The sequence below is a fragment of the Glycine max genome, chromosome 4 (genome assembly GCF_000004515.6).
Source record: "Glycine max cultivar Williams 82 chromosome 4, Glycine_max_v4.0, whole genome shotgun sequence".
Taxonomy (NCBI): Eukaryota; Viridiplantae; Streptophyta; class Magnoliopsida; order Fabales; family Fabaceae; genus Glycine; species Glycine max.
This window is the reverse complement of record NC_016091.4, coordinates 4412516-4433323: the sequence shown is the minus strand read 5'-3', so window position 1 is coordinate 4433323 and position 20808 is coordinate 4412516. Positions and strand designations below refer to the sequence as shown.

At 32.7% G+C, this 20808-nt stretch overlaps 4 protein-coding genes across 4 annotated transcripts; 3 read left to right on the top strand and 1 right to left on the bottom strand.

Annotated features, from left to right (window-relative positions):
* Window positions 1–1685: 1685 nt before the first annotated feature.
* Window positions 1686–4386, top strand: LOC100802054 (pentatricopeptide repeat-containing protein At4g11690). The gene has a single exon (XM_006578026.4). The coding sequence runs from the start codon at window positions 2493–2495 to the stop codon at window positions 4146–4148; it is 1656 nt and encodes a 551-aa protein (XP_006578089.1). The 5' UTR covers window positions 1686–2492; the 3' UTR covers window positions 4149–4386.
* Window positions 4387–6591: 2205 nt separating this feature from the next.
* Window positions 6592–8649, top strand: LOC102665948 (uncharacterized). The gene is made up of 6 exons (XM_014775040.2): window positions 6592–7069; window positions 7161–7278; window positions 7690–7868; window positions 7998–8074; window positions 8206–8355; window positions 8476–8649. Exons 1-6 carry the CDS (start codon window positions 6592–6594, stop codon window positions 8647–8649), a joined length of 1176 nt encoding a protein of 391 aa, XP_014630526.2.
* Window positions 8650–11643: 2994 nt separating this feature from the next.
* On the top strand, window positions 11644–13571 carry LOC100801524 (PHD finger protein ALFIN-LIKE 4). Its single transcript, XM_003523601.4, has 5 exons — window positions 11644–11733; window positions 11918–12141; window positions 12421–12550; window positions 12727–12735; window positions 13045–13571. The coding sequence occupies exons 1-5, from the start codon at window positions 11644–11646 to the stop codon at window positions 13318–13320; spliced, it is 729 nt and encodes a 242-aa protein (XP_003523649.1). The 3' UTR covers window positions 13321–13571.
* A 4427-nt stretch (window positions 13572–17998) lies between these two features.
* On the bottom strand, window positions 17999–19707 carry LOC100784202 (solute carrier family 25 member 44). Its single transcript, XM_041014820.1, has 2 exons — window positions 19421–19707; window positions 17999–19288 (listed from the first exon to the last, which is right to left on the bottom strand). Exon 2 carries the CDS (start codon window positions 19247–19249, stop codon window positions 18212–18214), a length of 1038 nt encoding a protein of 345 aa, XP_040870754.1. The 5' UTR covers window positions 19250–19288; window positions 19421–19707; the 3' UTR covers window positions 17999–18211.
* Window positions 19708–20808: the final 1101 nt, after the last annotated feature.

Genomic DNA, 20808 nt, shown 5'->3' with positions numbered 1-20808 from the left:
TTAATTCAACTAAAATTAAATTTTTATTTTAAGATAATAATTGTATTACTATATGTAAACTAGATAATTAGCATAGTGAATAAATTCTTAATAATTTAGTTTTCAATCAATTTTTTATATACAATTCTACATAAATTAAAATTGAATTTAAAATCATATTTCTATTTTTTTATCTCTTTGCATAATATAAAGATAATTTGGACAAATATCAGAAATTCAAACTATAATTTTAAGCTATAATTTCAGTAAATTCATTGTTCAAAGCATAAGAAATATTATGAGTGGAGGAGGAGTATCTTGGTTCTTATCTATAAGATAAGATCAAGGAAAATATTCATAATTAATTGTGTAAATTACATAGAAGATAAAGCTTATGTCACATTATGAAATTAAGAGAAAGGTGGTTGAGCATAAATAAAGATAAGCGAATAGGTTTGTGAATAATCAAGTTAGATTTATGCTAGAAAAGTTTATAATAATAATAATAATAATAAAACATATATTGTCTGTAAGCGTTGATAGAAAGTACCAAAACAAAAAAACAAAAAAAAAAAAACTTACATATGATTTCTATTAACCTAGATGTGCTCATCTAGTACATTATTCCTAAATGCATTTTTTTTTTTGCAAAAGATTGATAAAATTTAGATTGAAGAATTAAAGAAAACAGTTAACTACAAATTTGAGCTTTGGAGAGAATATTGGGATCTAAAGGGTTTTCGCTTGAGTAGAAGATAAAATGTATCTTGGCAATTTTATAAAGTACAAAAAAATGATTTAGAGATCAAAACTAGAGAAGATAGTCAAGATACCTTGTCACAAGTTTCTAAGTAGTTTAAGCATATGATATCAATACTAAAAAATAATACAAAATCTGCGTAAAACACTTACCACGCTTAAAGAGGAGTATTATCATACTACCATATCACTAGTTATGATCTTTTTAAAAAAAAAAAAAAGAAAACCACAAGAGGTAAACTAGTTGTAGTTTTAGTAGTTAATGTTGGACAAGGGAGAAACAAACCCAAAACACCTATTTAATTTAGGTGCAGGATTTACTCCGAATTGGTGCAAGTTCTTTTCCAAAGATGCACTTCCCTTAAATCAATTGATTTGTGAATTGAGCACCGGCTGTACATAACCAATTCCCCATATCTAATAATATCTACATCGAGAACCCGAATTGATAAATATTAGTAGACACGATAGCAATTAACAGAACAAAGAGCACAACTTCCTTTATTTCTTTCTTCCCTTCAAGGTTCGGGTTCCATATCAGCAATAATGCCGCAAATTCAGCCTCTGAAAATCCACCAACTGATAAAGATCACCCGTCTTTGCTTAGTTACAGGAAGATTTGTCCTGAATAATGTAATGAAAACAAATAATATGATTATTATGACGGTCAATCAAAAGCAAAACATGTGAAAGAAAAGAAAACCTTCTCTGCTCCAATATTCAATAATCAATTTCTGCTATGATGATTGCCTCCTCATGTTCTGCAGTAGCCAGAACTTCTCCAAACTGCCACAAGTAAGTACTGACAATTAAAGATATTTCTCTTTCTATTTGTTAATAAATCTCATAAAATATAATACCCACTTTCATAATCAGCACATTTCAAATGGTTCTACTCGAGTAAAGCTGTTTATAAAAGATCTACTTACTGGTCCAACAAGAGTGGAGTGGCCCCTAGCCACATAACCAGATCCAGTATCCCGGGCAGGTGAACAGGTAGCCACGTATAACTGTCAGTAGAGAATTTTCATAAGTTAAGCATCCAGCCATCCACTAATATCGTCATAGCTTAAAAAGTTGCAATTCACACAATTGATTAATATGGTTGCCTGGTCGGAATATAGAGAAACCCCTAACCATACCCTGCTTTAACCACTGATTGATCACACAATCAACTGCATCAATCTAATAGAACTGGATCAGAGATAAGAAAAAAAAATTCAAAAATTTATTCAAATTAACCCCACTTTGTAGCTCAGTAGCGGATGGATACACAAACTGAAATGGATATGAAAAATTACTGAAAACAGAAAATATAACTTGGGTTTTCAAGAGCAGTGTTATCAATGGCGGATGCCAGAACATGGCAGAAGGCCAAAATTCTACCATATAAACACGTCATTGCACCTTATGGCACCGCCATGGCGGGCATCCCTTCACAAATTGCATATGGCAGTTGGCAAAAAAACCGCCACACCATTCCGCCGTGGCCACTATTTAACAATACTGTTTAAGAGACCTGGACTCTCTCTGTCTCTCAATGAAATTCTGATTCAAATATCACATTCCCACTAACTCTCCCCCTTTCCTCCTTATTAGAAATTACTGTCTGCTGGACAATTACAAAGTCTCTCTCTTCCTTATTTATTCTGCCTCGCGTGAAATGGGGGTGTTTGTATTTTTTAGATGTAAAAAAATATAGGAGTCCTCGCGTGAAATCAAAAGACCATATTTGGAGCAAAACAAGAGTTGCAATGGCCGCTCAGCCATTCCGGAAAGCCATAGCGAAACCACTTTGTTCTTCATCCACAGCTCCAATCCCAAACCTCTCTCTCGTAACCTGCATCACCACAATCCTTCAAAACATAAATCCCCAAAACCCAGATTACTCACCCCTTAGAGAGTTCTCATCTCACCTCACCCCAAACTTGGTTATCCACGTGATCAAGAACCAAAACAACCCCCAGCACGCCCTTCACTTCTTCAACTGGGCCTCCAACCCCAACCCCAACCCCAACAACTACTCCCACACCCCCCTCTGCTACACCGCCATCACCGACCTCCTTCTCTCCCACTCCCTCTTCTCCACCGCCTTCTCCCTCCTCCGCCACTCCAACAGACTCTCCGACAACCTCGTCTGCAGATTCATCAACGCTCTCGGCCACCGCGGCGACATCAGGGGCGCCATTCACTGGTTCCACCAAGCTAATACCTTTACTAGAGGACGCTGTGTTTTCTCCTGCAACGCCATATTGGGCGTCCTCGTGAGGGCCAACCGTGTCAACATTGCCAAGGCCATCTACGATCAGGTTCTCGCTGAAGCTGTTTTGGAACCGGATGTTTACACCTACACCACCATGATTCGGGGGTTCTGCAAAGTGGGCAAGGTCGAGAGTGCGCGCAAGGTGTTCGATGAAATGCGCTGCGAACCCAATATAGTTACTTACAACACGTTGATCCACGGCTTTTGTAAGAAAGGTGACATGGATGGTGCCAGGAGGGTTTTTGACAGAATGGTGGAGAGTCAGAGTTGCAAGCCGGATGTCGTGAGTTTTACCACTTTGATTGATGGGTATTCGAAGAGGGGTGGATTCCAAGAGGCGCTGGAGTGCTTGAAGGAGATGGTGGAACGAGGGTGTTCCCCGAATGCTGTGACCTACAATGCTTTGGTTGAAGGTCTTTGTTTGAGCGGTGAAGTGGACGAGGCCCGGAAGATGATGAGTAGGATGCGGTTGAATGGTTTGAAAGACGATGTTGCCACAAACACTAGCTTGTTGAAGGGGTTTTGTATTGTGGGAAAGTCTGATGAGGCTGTTAAGCATTTGAGGGAAATGGTTAGTCGCGGGATGAAGCCGGATGTAAAAGCGTATGGGGTTGTTGTCAATGAGTATTGCAAGATTAGAAAACCAAGTGAAGCAGTGTTGCTTCTGAGGGAAATGGTGGTGAGGGGTGTTAAGCCAAATGTGTCAAGCTTCAATGCAGTGTTTAGAGTTCTTGTGGATGAGGGGAAGATTGATGAAGGACTTCATCTTTTGAAGCAGATGCCTAAGATGGGATGCTCGCCCAACTTCTTGTCTTATTGCACAGTGATATGTGGTCTTTGTGAAGTGAAGGGTAGGATGCAACAAGTTGAAGAGCTTGTTTCGAACATGCTTCAGAATGGACATAACCTGGATGCCACTATGTATAATTGCTTACTTCTGGGATATTGTGAAGACAGGGATGAAGAAATGGCACAAAAGACGGTTTATGACATAATGGACAAGAACTTTGTAATCAACCAAGACATTTTCTGCACTTTTGTGAAGCTGTTGTGTGCAAAGGGAAAATTGAAAGAGGCAGAGACAGTATCTGAGGAGATGCGGAGGAGATGCCAGTTGAACGGGAAAGCTGAAACAGAGGAACATTAACGTGCATGGAATTCTTGCACAGCTATATAGCCCCTACAAACTATAGGGCAGTGGAGGATGATTGAAGAGGGGGTTAATCCAGCACTGGAAGTTTAATGTTCATCGTTTGTAGGGGTTTGGGATGTAACTCGTTTGGTTGGTGGTATGATTAGTAATTGGGTTTCAATATAAGTTCTGAAAAAATGAATATTTGACTGACTTGAATAGGTCAATGATTAAAATATGAGTGTTTTCCTTACATTCTCCTTCTGAAATTCCCTTCGCCCTGTTGTTCTAACTTGTTTTTATCTAAATTAAGAAAAGTTAATAAATAGATGAAAGAAACTTATAATTTTACAAAATTAACTTTATTAAATAGATTAAAGAAAATAGTATTAATATTTGATTAGAAAACTAAAGTAACATTTATTAGAGATATTGGTAGAAAAGAGCAATTAATGTTACATTATTGTGATTGGTTGAAATTTATTGGAAACATTAATATTGGTGAATTTTACATCTAAATTAGGAGAGAAAATTATTATTTGAGATGTTAGACCATCAAAATTGATGATTTTCAATAAAAATTAACTAATCATAGAGAATATTAGAAAGATCGTATAAAAGAGAATGTGAATCGTGTGATTAGTATTTCTCTTAAAATATTTATAATATAACTAGAGATAGGGAAATGGATTTGAGTAAGTTGAAGGTCAGTTTAAAATATTTTGGTTAGGACCAACGAAAAATTTAAACGTGGGCTTTTTTTAGCTCGATTTGTTTTTTAACTTATAGGTTCAACATGTATGGTCATAGGTTAATAGTCCAGCCCGTGTACTATCTTTTTAAAATATTAATTATTATTTCATAGTTTTATATTATTATTTGCTTGAGAATATTTGATGTGTGATTAGGATTATTAAGTATTTGAATAATTATTACTTGTATATTGACCACGTATTTGAATATTTATAATTCATTGATGTAAAAATTAGAGATATTGAGCTTTTTATTCTCTATTTGATGTTTAACTAACGTAATGAAGGTTTCTTTAAAATTTTACTATTTCATTAATCCATAAATATTTTCTTATTTTTTCCACTAATCTTATTTCCTATCTATTTTTTCACAGATGTTAGTTCCCATCAATTTGTTTTCAAGTTTTAGAACTTTTCAATTTTGATATTATTTTATTATAGGGCGCACGAACCAATCCATTAGCTCATGGACTTAGTAGGCACATGCACCAGGCAAAAACATGGTACCTTGAATAAGTAGGTCAGTTTAGTCCAATCCATCTAAATTTAAACAAAAATGGATCAAATCGAACTAATTGAATATAAAATCACTTACAATATCCTTATAATTATATGCCATAAAACTAGACTTACAATATTGTTTTACTAGTGTTTTATTTATTTATTTTTTAAATGTTTTCAAGTAAAATAAAATATCATGAATAATAGAACATTAATTTTCAAAAAAATAATGTATGTGATTAGCTTCTACTTGCTTAGTGATAATAGAATTATTTAATCATATAATTTTTTTTTGAATATTTAAAATATAAATATTCTACTAATATGTAAGTTAAGTTACTAAACTATTCCTATTTTGAGTGGAAAAATCTATACCGATATACATTACTTTTACGCTTAATCATTAATTTGTTCTCCAATTTTGACCGCATCTATTTTTTATTATTTTTATCTTTTTACCACATTTTATTATTTATGAGAATATATATATATATTCTTCTAATATGGAATGTATTTCTTTTGACCGTTTTATTTCTTTTGTGTAATAAAATATGGAATATGTTTCAAATTTTTAAAACATTAAATTCTTTCACTTATGAAGTAGTAAGAAAATTTGAATGAAATTTATAAGAATATATTATTTCTCTATTTGTCATATTTACATTTCTTTCTATTTTATATATATCTTTAAGTGCCTGTTTTTCTATTCAAACAAAAAAAGTAGATTTCAACTAGAATTTGGAAATCTAGTCATTATTTTCCTTATTATTAAGGAAAATTTGAATAGGATTATAAACGTTCTCATGAAAACAATATAATGTCATTTTTGAGAAAAGAATTAAATTTTTTAAGGAGGATTTAAAAAAAGTAAAATAAAATAAAATGTTTTCCTTTTCTGTCACTTGACTAGAGTCGTATTCATTTTGAAGTGTCTCTCCTACTAGGTTTTGAAAAGTATTCAATTTCGAACCGTTATAACTGGCACTCGCGCCTCTTAGTCCCCTATATATAATTCCCACACATTCGGATGTTTTTTTAGAGTTTTTTTTGTCGTACGTTGTTTTCAATTACCAAGGAATCGTGTCTGAAATAATATTCACCGTAGCGGCGACAGCGCCGCTACTACCATCGCACACACATTTTCCATTTTCCCCGCCAAAGCAACAAGTTTTTTTTATTGTGATTAAACGTTAACGCATATATCCATGGATAATAATAACAACAACAACATCAACTCCTCCGTGTTTGTTTCATACGCATGTCGAGATCCATTTGTCAGTCCACTTCTCGATAACTTTAACGAACCGGATCCTGCACTTGTCTATTTATTACCCGAACCGAACCTACGAAATGATGAACAGCAGCCCCTGCAGGGTCATGTTTCCTCCACGGATTCAACGATCCATGATCAATCCCACCATTATTGCAATGACAATTTTACCATCGGAGGAGGAGTATTTCCTAACTATGAATTCGTAGAGGGGTCTTCCAAGAACAAGCGTAAATATCCCTTCACGGATACGGATATTGAAGATCAATCCTTCATGCATGACTTTGAAGCGGGTCCATCCAATCTGAATCAGCCAGCAAGTGGGAATATGGGTCCTCGTAATTGGCCTCCTATGCCAAGGCCATTCTTTTGCACTTGCTGCCAAGTTCTAAGACAGACAATTCACACCAATGGTACGTAATTATGTTTTAATTTGAATCATGTCGTCACATATTGATAATTTCGGTTTTTATTTTCTTTAAATTTAAAATATATATATCGCAGGTACTGATTTTGAGAGACTAGAAATACATGGAAGGATCGGATTGATCAGCCACATAATAATTCAGAATCAGAGTATTACACCGGGTGGTAGATCATGTGACAATTATCAAATGATTGAGTAAGTTCTAACCAGTATATATTTCAATTAAGAAAAATATTTGATCAACACCCATGATTCTATCCTATATCTGGAGAGAGAGAGAGAGAGAGAGAGAGAGTTGAAAAAGAGAAAAAAATTATGAATATGATAGGACATATGATGTAGTAAAAAGAAAGAGATCCAAAAAAATGAGAAATGCGAGTGAGATGTTTAAAATATTGTATGTGTTACTTTATAATTAAGTCTTGGTACAACTACTAATTGCATGCATGCATGCATATGTCAGTGTCACTCTTGAGTGTTATCTAAAACAAAGTTTCATTGTTATTTTTATATTTATGTTTTAGTGTTTACTTCTCAATCTTTTACTTTCTGTCTGCAATTGCTAATTACCTTCATTTGGTTTTGCGTGTGGGGGATTATTATCAGTTTCACCAACGGAAGCCCTGCAGAAGTTAAGGGTTTCCTTGAAGATTACATTGCACGGAAGGATAAATTAGGGTACATTATTGCGGAAGAATCTTTTTCTGAGTTTTATGAAGCCGTCTGCACAAAACTTGATTGGGTTGGAAAACGCACTAATAACGAAGACGATGATTTGACTCCACGTCGGTCTCCATCTCTTTGATATTGTCATATCATATCACCTTTTCTCTTCAATGACAATTTCATTCTTCAATCGTTATATATATAATGTATATATGCTGAGTTTTGAATGGTTGTGCTTGTATGTGTAGAAAATGTGGAGGAAGAACCTGAGCCTGAGCCTGAGCCGCCTAAGGAAAGAAGGCGTAAACGTAGTCGCAAAGACCAGGTTATACTTTTTGTTTTCTTATTTCTTAAGAAGTTGAATCGCGTGTACTTTTGTTTTAATCTATTCTTTTTAATTTCTTTAAAGTTTTAACTGACTAGTAGTAGTTGTGTTTGGGGTGCATTTGTGTTCAGTCAGATAGGATAAATAGTATGACATTGGATGATTTGAGTGGCGTGTTCCACATAACTATGAAGGCTGCAAAGAATGTATTAGACATGTCTGTTACTGCAATTAAGTCAATTTGCCGCAAGTGTCGTTTATATAAATGGCCCCACAGACAGGTTCAGTGCTGCTGCATTAATCTTCTTAAATTCGTTTTGCTATTTGATTTGCTGTGAATTGCTATATATATCCTTTGTTTTGACATCATGTGTCTTGACATGACATTTATGTGTGTTCAGTTGCAACCCCTAGCGAGGAGGTTGAAAGTGCTGAAAAGAGCATTGGAATCTTCACAAGATCCAGTGGTAATACAAACAACTAGCATGGAAGTTCGAAGAATTAAACAACACATGACTCAGTTGTGTGGTGGAGTTACCCCAACGGGTATAGAAATTCCTGAAGTTGAAGAATAGTGGACCTAAAGTAAAGTGTGTGTTTAATTGCTTTGAGAGGAGGAGACTTGTTCTTTATTTTGTAATAATATATGATGAGAGTTGTTGCTTTGGCGGGTTATTTGAAGACTTTGTTGTTTACGTTCGTTGGATATTCCCAGTGGTGAGTGACTGTGAGTGTGAGTGTTTTTGTGGGATATTGAAATTTCCTTATGTATACCAAATCAAGTTGTCCTGAGTTGAAATAAAAGTTGGTTTTTTTTTTTTAATTAATAACAAGAATACTTTCGGTAAGTATGAACACATCTCATCGGTACTCTAGGTAAATGGTAATCATTAAATTCTTAAAATTTCGTATATTATCATAAATGATTTCTTATATTTTTTTTATTTTCTATTCATATGTTGCTCGTTTCTCTTTCTCATTTTTCTGGAAAAACAATTCTACAATTATTATGTATATGTAATTTTTTTTCTTTCAAAATCATTAAATAACCTAAAAATAAGTATACAAAATAAATAACAACTAAGTCAGTCAAAAACAAAAGAAAGCAGCTTTTGGCCAATCACACTATAATATGTATAGCAACTTTTACCATTGATCCAGTTCACATGAATGCTCGAAACATGTCAACATTGATTGCCACATCATATGAGAGCATGTCCAATCTGAATTTCTTAATCTCATTCATGTAGAAACTCAAAAGCATGTTTCTTTTCTGATCCTCTTATCGAAGCCCGCTCTGCATAAAACCTAATTGTGTGCCTTGCTAAGTAAGTTGGAAGTTCTAAATAACATCTCTCAACTTGAAGGGAAGTATTAGAGAATATTTAAAGTTAACGTATAAAGTTGGGTTAGTTAAAAAATCCAATTGTTTTTATCATTAACTATCATTATCGTGTGTGTGTATATATATATATATATATATATATATATATATATATATATATTCTTTGCTTGTTAGAATGAAAAGAAAATAAGGGAAATTTTAAGATATTACTTCTTAAAATTATGTGTGTGGGTTAAAATTACTCTTTTTTCTCATCTTTTGTTATATAATTTTGCATCTTAAATTAATAACTGTAATAAATAACTATCAAATGGATAAAATATTAAATAAGATACTCACAATAAATTAGTTTTGTAGTTATTTATTTAAATTCATTTATTGCTTTTTAAAATAAAAAATAATAATTCAATTCAAACTACTTTATTCACAAAAAAATAAAAATAAAAATACTTTAAACTTGATTAGATTAGATTGAATTTAAGCTACTATAATTGAATTCATTGCGAAGATTTGAATAATTTACATAATAAATAATAAAATATGATAGAATTAGGTTAAATAGATTTCTTTTCTTTAACGGGGCATTTAGTATAGGAAATCTTTTTTGATAAATGAGATCAAGTTTCCCAAAAATTATATTTCCTTATAATAATATTTTATGGAAATTAATGTCATAAATTATGTTTGGTGTGTCTAAAATATTCTCAAGAGACATATAGTTATATATATAAAAAATTCTCTTCGTTTAAATCTTTGAGATTCTCGCTCCCTCCTAAAAGGAAAGTTATAGTTAAAAACTTAACTAAAAAATATTTTCAAGAATCTTAAATATTTTAGAATAATTTTTAAGTTTTCCTTACTAAACATAGTAATTTAACATTCGATCTAAACCTAGAATTCCTAGGAAGAAAAAAAAATCTTGAAATACCTAAAATTAATTGACATCTTGAGATAGATAGAGAGAAAAATATTGATATAAGAGAGGATGAGATTTGATAGGAAGAAAAAGATTTTAGAAAAAAATTAACATTATTTAATATTTAGAGGTGTTAAAATATAAGAACTCTCTTAAAAAAAACTAAAACAAATCCATGCCGAGCACTCCAAAATGAATCAAACATAATAAGTTCAATTCATTAACACCCTAAGTAATTCACTTGACAACCTCCAATTATCTTTATCTTTTTTAATTTTCTTTTTATCACATTTGATCATTAATCTTATTAATCATTATCTTTTTTCTTCAAAAAGTTATTACATGCTCTCCACCTATGCTCCCGATTAATCTCAACATATAACATTAAATTATTTTTCTAATTTAAATTTTTTTAATAATATATCCCTAATAATAATAAAAATCACATACTAAATAATGATTTCTTCTTGGGTCATCTCTAAGTGCCCACAAATCATTGTTTATCTAATAATCTAAGAGTAATTCTTTTGGAGAAAAAATCAAGTTACTTTAATAATAAGTTCTTTTATAATTATATATCATTTTCACATTTATTTTTCTTTTAAATATGTGTCTTTGTTAATTAAATCAGTATTTTAGAATATTGATTAAATAATTAAAAATATATATTTATTATATAAATCATAAAAAAAAAATAAACAATATAATTTTTTGATCTCTTAATAAATATATTTCTAATATCTTCTTCTTCACACTCCTTAGCATTTGCATTTAAATATATGACTGACATTTATTTTACTTTTTCTCCCTTTTTTTTAACTCACTTTCGCAAAATATCCTTCTTTTTCCTCCGTCTTTCCATCTCCTTCTTCCTCCACCGAAGACATTGCGATGGTAGCCACCGCTCCCCACCCAAGAAGCCCTTGTCTAAAAATAATTGAAATCATGAACTCCCTAAACTGGAAGCACTAACTACTCAAAACCCAATCTCAATTTATTTTGTTATCTTGCCATAATTATTGTACGAGAAGAAGAAAGAATAAGCACCAAGCCACCAACAACTTTCACTTTCAGTCGACCACGGGGTTCTTTGAGGGGTGGAGGGAGAATTTGGGAAAGTGGGGGCAAAAAAGGAAAATAAATGTCAGCCATAGATTTAAAATGAAAGAGATCTAAGGGTGCAAGAATCCCTTCCCCAGGGTGGGAGATATGAGGGGATTTCCCACCCTATACAGAGGGAGAGAGAGAACTATAAGGGGTGCAAATAAATAGTTAGTTTCCCTCCATTCCAACAAGACAAACACAAACATGGAGATGGAGGCAGGAGGAGCTCAATCTCAACGCTACAACTACAACTACGACTACAATCCCTGCTCTGTTATCACCAGTGTGATCCAGGTATTTGTCTTTGACATTACCTACGGTGTCGGAAAACAAACTTCAGACATTTTCTACCTAGTTCTTGTTATTATTATTTTATAGCATTTCTGCCTTTTAAATATAGGGTATAAGTTGTAGTTCCTGCTGTTACTGTGCCATTATCCAAATTCCATATTATACTATACTTTTTGTTTATATCAAGCTTTGTGATACAAAGATGGAAAATCTTTTCCTTTATGGATTTCCTAGGGAACTGTGGGAAGTCAATGTGCCTCCAGACCTTCTAGTGCCAACATTGGGTATTAACTTTGACAGAGACGGGAAGCAAAATAAGGACTGGCTATCCTTGGTTGCTATGCACAGTGATGCATGGTTACTTTCTGTGGCTTCGTTTTTTGGTGCTAGATTTGGGTTTGATAAGGCTAATAGTTAACTGATTTCCTTTTTGCCTTGATAGACACGTTACACTACAAACTAGTTTTTTTTCCCCTTTAAATGGGGGGATATGTTTGATCTGAAGTAGCACACCTTTAGGGTCAACTGTTAGGATGCCAACACACAATTTTTCATATTATTGTCTAAAAGTTTATCATAGATGGTTTGAGGTTTGACTATAGATGGTTTACCCTCTTATTTTGGTATTTAATGTGATATATGTTCTCAATTGTAATCTTTCTTTAATATCCATTTCTCATTCTTAATATGCAGGAAGCAACTGTTTGATGTGATAAATGATCTTCCAACAATAAATGAGGTTGTTACAGGGATGACCAAGAAGCAAGGAAAGGAAAAGTCATCAGTTCCTAATCATAGCAAACCTAAATCAAACTCTAAGGTATATAAAAACAAACTAACCATTAGTAGAGATTGTTTGCCGATGACATCGCTTTTTACAACGAACCTAATTACTTTTTTCTCCTTTTTTTTTTAAATTGAATTAATACAAGATTGGGTGGTTAGTTAGTCTTTGAACTTTAGATGCTCCAGCTGTAAGAGGGTTTCTTGTTTCAGGGTAAAGGGGTATGAAAGTATTGTCCAACATTTGAACTGAAAGTAAATGAATATTTTGGAACTGATTCTAAAGTGCGCCGCCCTTTTAAGTTGGGATGCATCTAAGCACCTTGAATGCATTATCGTTGGTCGTTAAAAATCTAAACAAAATAAGCAATGTTTATTTGTTTTGTTCATATCAAACAGTAATGCATTCGAGGTGCATAGTGTAATCCGTCTTTTTAAACCTAAAAGGTCTTCTACAGTCTTGAATGAGATCCAGGTACCCAATTTGATATTTTTTTCTTTTGGTAATCTCTTTTGGATTGGCAATCTCAGAGGGGTTCTAAACCTCAAGGGAAGTATTCGAAAGCGATGCAATCAAAGGATGAAGATGAAGATGATTTAGAAGTGGACGATGAAGAGGAGCATGGAGAAACACTTTGTGGGACATGTGGATTGAACTATGCAGGTGAAGCTTCTGAGTTCTCGATTTGCTGTGACAATTGTGACAAGTGGTTTCATGGAAAATGTGTGAAGATTACTCCTGCTAGGGTTGAGGGTATCAAGCGGTACAAATGTCCATCTTGGAGCAGCAAGAGAGCTCGACCTTGACAATGGCCATGATGGTGACGATTGTGTATTCCGGGGTATTATGTGACTGCTATTTTGTTTACGAGTTCAGGTTATTAGCCTTCGTCTATTCTAGCTTCTAGGTAATTTGTTTTAGATTTATATTACGTATATGAGGTACTGTTTATTCTGTCCAAAATTTGTATGTTATATTATAAGCAAATTTTAATATTGTCGCGTGTTTCCTTAAACTTAGTGGTGTATGTAACTATATTGTCTTCAGTTAATTTAATTTTATATTTTCTCTTGCATTGTTATTCTTTTCTAATTTAAGTTCTTGCACACGCATAGTACACAAAAGAAAATGAAAAATAGAAGGGAACGGGATTCCCTGCTTGAGTTTATTAAAGTATCTTCAATAAGACATATTGGAAGAAAATGTTAACATGAAGTTCAGAAAATCTTAATTTTAAGATATGATCTTGTTAAGATTTATCATTTAAGAAAAACCGTTAAGATCTGTATTTTTTTAATTGATTTTTTATTTTCTCTTTAGAAAATTAATTTATATTTAATTCTTGTAAAATCTTAAAAAAATGATTTAAGATCTTAAAGTTAAAATTAAACGGATAAAAAAAATAAGATCTCAAAATTAGATCTTTTATTATTGAAGATGCTCTTAAAATTACAAATGAAACCGGTTAATCCTCCACGAGCATTTTAGATTTGCATATTCATTGGTGGGTTTATTATCTGAACGTGAGTTTGCATTAAAAAGAGCATTTTACTACTGGTATAACTTGTGAGATTAATTTGCATGGTGTTTGTACACCAAAAGAAAATTGCATCGTGTAAAATTACCAGTGCAAAGTGGAAGTTGTACCTATGAAAGATGACTTGGGTACGATTTTTACTTCCAACTATTTCTTTTTTTGTGATACAAATTAATTAATATTTTAAAATTGGACTGCTGAAAAATTAATGGAGTCATTAATTGACGTCCAAGGTTTTTTTATGATAGCCAAATAGAATTGTTTTCATCGTTGAGAAGCTAGATCATCAGTTTATTTTGGATTTTATATACTTGTCTCATGTTTGACTGGGCCGACCATGGATCCAATTCACATTTAAATCTCTCAGACTCATGTAATTATGATACAAGTTAATTATCCTTTGTAATTGAATTAATTATGATATAAATTATAATATTTAGAGAATTTGCTTTAGTTACAATATAAGATACTTTTTTAATTGTAATCAAATTAGTTATGATACACATTTTTATTATTAAATTTGAATTAATTAATATACAAATTACCCTTAATAACAGTGATCAAATTAGTTATGATTAATTTATTTTTGTTGTTAGAACGTAATCGAACCGAAAGATTGTTAAAAAAAATGGTGATTATAGTTTCGCAACAAAGAAGTAGAAAAGAAAAAATTAAGTCCCGATGTGTGTTCGAAATATTAAGCTTTTGATTCACCCCCAACCTTTCTCTGCATTGGATGCAATTTAGGTGTTCCTTGATTTAGTTTGCATGTCCACTATCAAACTTATCATTAATAATAGTTTTATGAGCAATAGTTTTTCTTAAACAATAATAATTTCCTTAATTTTCACTGTGCATTAAAGTTTTTTAAAAAAGTGATTTAAATGCAAAAACTTGGTTAACTTCATTATTTTTCTGCATGTAAATTAGTTTTATATATAAATCTTCTTATGCCTTTTGATAAAGATAAATAACCATTCATAGGAAGTCATAATCATTTGTGAATATATACCATCTTATATATACTTTTTGGTAAGGAGATACAATCCTTCAAATAGATACATCCTTTTATCAACATCCTTAATCTTTCATATTCACATCTTTTCATGAATTGACACATTTATTTTTATAAAAGTTGATAATCTTTCATACATACATCTTTTATGAAAAGACAAATTTTGATGAAAGAAAATAAAATATGATAGGATATGTTAGACAAAACTAGTTGAAAGTAATAAAATTAGTTGGTAATTAAAAGTTGAAAAGTTACTTTATTAAATTATAAATGTTTGGTAAAATTAGTGGTTGAAATAGTTAAAAAAAAATAACATAAAAATAATAAAATCATAATTTATTTTAAAAAGGTAATAAAAAAATTAAATAAATGTATTAAGAATAAAAATAGAAAAAAATATAAAAAGACAAAAACTAACATTTTAAAAAACATTACTTCAAGTAATATTTAAAAAAAAGTTAAAAACTATTAAAAAAAATTATTTATTAAACAACTAAGTAAATTTTTCAATTAATAAAAAAGTTAAAAACTAATTAAAATATCTTACCAAACACAATATGTTCTGATTAATAAGCACATCCTTTTATGAAAAAGCAGAATTTTCATAATAGGATACAATCAGTCATTAATTTAAAAATCTCTCACGCTACTGAGAAGATTGTCACATAATAAATTAAGGTAGTGAAAAAGAAAAGATTGGAAAAGAGAATGTTAAATACGAAGGACTTCATTAAAATTTGTAATCTGTCAGAAGTTCTGTCTATTATATATGTTCCATGTGAAAAACTCAAGTAGAAATCAATTACCTCCTATGAGGATTTTTATTTTATACAATGTGTGGGGATTCATTCTCATTCACGAATATGTCTACATAATAAGACCAAATCCATTGAACCGGATGAGTGAGGTGAATTATGTAACTGGAGACTGGAAATTAGCATGGGCAAAATTCAACTCCAACTTCGGCTTTTTACTCATGATGTGCCGTTGGTTTCACTTGTTCAGCTCCATTGAATTATTTTTCCTGGATTGAGCAGCTCGCAGAATAACTTAAGGTGGCTGGGACTGCCATTTTTTCTCGTGGATTAGATAATTAAATAAGACTACATTTTATACAAAATATTATTTTTTTAAAAAATTACAGTTTAAAAATCTTACTTTATAGTTCCCTTAAAGAGATATATTTTCTTCAAAGAAACATATCGCTTATATTTTAAATATAATAGCATAAGCTGCAGTTCTAGCATCTAGAAGTACTAGGTTTCATGCTTTTGATTTATTTTTTATAATTGTTTATATCTATCATAAAATAATGCATTTTTTTATGGATAGATACCAGATTGGATTCGTGTCCATGTTGTATGACCAATATCATCTTATGATGTGTTTGGGCAACGAGATAGAAAATATACTTTAGAATTTTAATTTTAAAAGAATTAGAAATAAGTTCTGAATTATAAAATTTATATTTGGGTATGCGAAGAATGGGAAAAAAAACTAAAATTTTAAATTTAACTCCAACTCTATTGTTTAAATTTTAAATATATGTTATAAAAAAATATTTAACATATTAATTCTTAAATAATTTAAACATAACAATATAATCATTATCTTAAAATAAAATCATTCTAACAATTATTACCAAAAATAACTATAATTTTACATATGATTCCACGAGGATCTAAAAAACTGTTTAAAAGATTCTCGGTGAAAAGCAGCGGTGACAAGGCAGCCAGGAATTTTATTTGCAAAAATCATTGCCAAAAAGGAGAAAAACTGAAAAATTTCTGAAGATTGTGATGGTATGCAAATTGCAAAATGTAACCCCCATTGCTGTTGGAAGATTTAGCCATGTTTGTCTGGACGCGCGATTAACAGCTTGCTCTTATCCTTGTAACCCCCCAAAAAGGTTATCATATATCCATTGTATTTGTCACAATCTGTGCAGTTAAATTTCATGTGTTTCTCTGTCCGTTTCCAAAGTTGTAAAATTTCAGCCTCCAAAAATGTGTACTACCTTTGAAAATGCAAGAGATCTGGCGGATCAGGTTAAGGGATTGGCCCACGGATTTCGTTGCTCAATGGTCCATAGAAATGCTAATGCTAATTCATTGTGAACTTCAGGGTTGACACATGCCAATCCACAGAAATATAACATTTTTCTTTTAATTTTTTTTTTGGGTAGTAAAATAGATCGAAAAATGGTTTCCTCATCAGCCCCTAGTTTCGGGAAAGGACGAGATTCAGGAGGCGCACTTCACTGGTCGGTACACCCATGTTTGTTGCTGCCTCTGTTCCATATTTTGCTACCGTCCTTTCATATAAGCCTCTTTGACTAATGACCATTATCAAAATCTTATTGGGATTTAAACTCTTGACATACATATAGTGCTATCATATAACAATAGGAGGAACAATACTGATCTCACTTGCAAAATCCAAAGCAAAATAGCTCCAGTTAGTGTAGTAACCAACATTTTTCTTTTTGGAGGCCGGGCATGATTAACATTTTTACTCTTGTAGAAAATTCTAAAATAAACTATCACATCACCCAAAAGTTGCCCAATCAACAAAATTCTCAGCCTCTCAAATCGCATTGACAATGATCCTCCTACTTTACTTTTTTTTTAAATCTATTTCACGTGATGCAAAATTTTAATTATAACTCCCAACATGATCTTACATTCGAATAAAGGGGGTTTTGGGTAATGTAAATATAAAGCATAGCAATCAATAAAATAAAAGTAGATACATAACTTGAAGGACAAATTCAATTTTGGGAATGACTTTAAAACACGACCCTGCGATTCATGTCTCTACTACGTCCTTTGCAAGTCGCAAAGGCCAGATCCCCATTCATCCCAACCCAAGGTAGGTTCAAGTAAACTAATAAGGAGCATAGCAATACTTCTAAAATCCAAATCCTAAAAAATAAGTAAAAATCATGGGTATTGTATTTGGTAAAAGATCTAGACAAATATAGAAAAAACAAACAAACAAGAGTTGTATATACAATCTCTCATCATCATATTGTATTTAGTGTCCGATGAGGTAGACTAGACTAGTACAACTGACAGAGAAAAATCCAAGCAAAGAAACAAGTTGATTGTTGCTCCTAATTCCTAACAATGTTTCACTGCCTGGCCTATGATGAAGTGAAATCCTCTTGACTCTTGGTAGACATTCGTTTCAAAAATTCATATGTAGTAATCATAGTTGTGGCAGACATGGACATGGAAGCCCATCTGGGACCCAATCCTCTGTAACAAGCAACCAAACCACCTTCCTTCACCAAATTCCTCACCGTCTGAACAAAAGTCAAAGGCCTTCTTCTCCCATTCTCTTCAAGATCCAACACCTGCAACCTCGTTTTAATGGTATCAAGCGGCATTGTCACAATTGCAGATACCCCACTTGCCATAACCGCACTCAACCCTTGAACCGCCACCATTGCCTTCGAATCAGGCCTAAACCCTCCCCCCAAATTATTATTCCCCAAGTAAGAACCAAAAGCACCCCAAATGAGTCTATGAACCATAGAATAAGAAGTCCACCAAACAGCATTTGAAGGCGCATAAGTCAATATAGAAATCCCAAACCCTCTATAAAACCCTCTCGCTCCATCGGCACACAGAATTTTCCTAAAAGCATCAAACCCGTTTCTGTAATTTTCAGAATTGAGATTGGCGAGCACGGTTTTGCTCCCACCACTCCCCTGAACCATGAGCCGCTGACTCACGACGTCGATGGGGGTCCACACGAGCTGCGCCGCCATGGCGGAGGTGACGCCCGCGGCGGCGTTGGCAGCCGCAACGGCGGAGGTTTCGGAGAAGCCGAATTGGACGAAAGCGGTGCCAACGTTGGTCTTGGTGAACTCGAGGGAGGCCATGTAGAGGGCACGCGCGGGGATGGTGCCCATGAGGGAGGTGGGGAAGCCCTTGTAGAAGCCGCGGAATCCCTCGTGGCGGAGAATGGCGCAGGAGATGTTGAGGCAGGAGAAACGTGAGGAGGAAACTTGTTGCCGCGTCTTCAACACCACCATGGGATAGAGTGCGCATGAGACGCCGGAGAATAAGGCCGCACCCAGGAAGAAGAATTTTGACTTGTCCAGCATGTGCCAGTCGATTTCCGCCGGGATGTGGATTTCGGAACCCGATTCCTCCTCCGCGGTTCCCAAACTCATCTTCGCCACTTTCAGAGTGAATAGGGTTTTCTCTTCTTTTTTTTTCTTTACTAAAAATATAAAGAACAATAAGACAGATATTTAGGATGTTTTTTGTTTAGTTGCAGGGGTGGATTAGTGTGAATCACTGAAACATTTGTCGGAAGAATAGTGAAGGATATATAGGTCTTACCAAGGGTGACGTGATGATGGTTTTTTTCACTTAAAAATAAGAAACTATGTTGGGGTGGTGAGGAGAAGCTGAGAAAGGTGAGAGGGGAAACCTAGCTAGTGGCGGCGGCGGCAGCAACGAAGGAATAAAGAGAATTTATGCAGAGGGCGTGGTGGTGGTAGTGCTCACTCTTTGTTTTCTGTGAGAGAGGAGAATGGGACAGGGTTATAGTGAGGGTTTGGCGGATCAAGGAAATGGGCACGTGTCCGTTCATGTCTCGGTCACTTTTCGGTTTTTTTGTATTTTCCTGTTCATATCAAATCGCTTCATTTAGTAATGTTTATCGGTTTTTTCTTCTCTCTTTTCCATACAAAAAAATACTAGTAACAGCTTAATTAAAATAGCATTGGACAAATTATAGTACTATTTAGGGAAACTACATATTTTTTTTCTTCTATTTTTATAATATTAACAGGATCTTTTCTTATAGGGGAGAATATGATGTAATATTTTTAAAAAATTAAAAGAGAAATTAAAGTTTGTGTATTAATAGAATTTATCTGTCTGAAAAATTAAAAGAATTAAGTTGTTTTTTTTTATTCTGGAATAAACCTGAATGAAACATGTTAGACAGGTGATTTGATTTGTTGTATAGCATAGGGCACAACAAGTGACAGTCTTATTCCGCCATTAGCCATCCCTGGGTGAGATGTGAATGGACTAATCGCATTACAATAGGGGACCATGGCGAAGCGGCATCATCATTGCTACGGTTTTACAAATCGGTGCTTTTGTTTTGTTTTTTTTTTTTTTTTAATTTAAACACATTTGTAAGGAATTTTAATGAACAACTTATACTCCTACTAATCTAAAAAAGTGATTTGTTCATTACATTAGTAGTATTAATTATGTAATACTTCCGTTTTTAATTATAAGAATTTTTTAACTAATTTATGTTTATTAAAAAAATAATTAATGTAATTAATAATATCATTATTTTAAAATTATTATTTTTCTTATATCTTTATTCACTTAATTGTTTCTTATTAATATTTGGAGAGAAAATAATTAAATTAGAATATATAAAAAAAATAATTAAAACATTTAGAAATTAAAAAAATTATTGTAAAAAAGTCAAATAGATTTTTTAAAAAAAGCATTATAATTAGGGACAGAGAAAATAATAATGCTATTAACAAAGGTTCATTTAATAATGATTAGACTTAATTTGTTAATAAAACGATACACAACTAAATAATAATAATAATAATAATAATAATAATAATATTGTTCACGAAAACGATAACGTTGGTCAAATGCAGCGTTTTCATGACAACTAAAAACTCACACTATTCTTCTGCATGGAAAATGGAAAACATGGTACAAACACGAAAAATACAAGAACAAT

Bases quoted from the DNA above. Each gene is read 5' to 3' on its own strand.
- LOC102665948 (XM_014775040.2), top strand. From the start codon at position 6,592: ATGGATAATAATAACAACAACAACATCAACTCCTCCGTGTTTGTTTCA. The intron at 7,070-7,160 runs GTACGTAATTAT...TATATATCGCAG, and splicing joins ACAGACAATTCACACCAATG to GTACTGATTTTGAGAGACTA. The intron at 7,869-7,997 runs GTCGGTCTCCAT...TTGTATGTGTAG, and splicing joins AGACGATGATTTGACTCCAC to AAAATGTGGAGGAAGAACCT.
- LOC100802054 (XM_006578026.4), top strand. From the start codon at position 2,493: ATGGCCGCTCAGCCATTCCGGAAAGCCATAGCGAAACCACTTTGTTCT.
- LOC100801524 (XM_003523601.4), top strand. From the start codon at position 11,644: ATGGAGATGGAGGCAGGAGGAGCTCAATCTCAACGCTACAACTACAAC. The intron at 11,734-11,917 runs GTATTTGTCTTT...GTTTATATCAAG, and splicing joins TTATCACCAGTGTGATCCAG to CTTTGTGATACAAAGATGGA. The intron at 12,142-12,420 runs TAGTTAACTGAT...ATTCTTAATATG, and splicing joins TTTGGGTTTGATAAGGCTAA to CAGGAAGCAACTGTTTGATG.
- LOC100784202 (XM_041014820.1), bottom strand. From the start codon at position 19,249: ATGAGTTTGGGAACCGCGGAGGAGGAATCGGGTTCCGAAATCCACATC.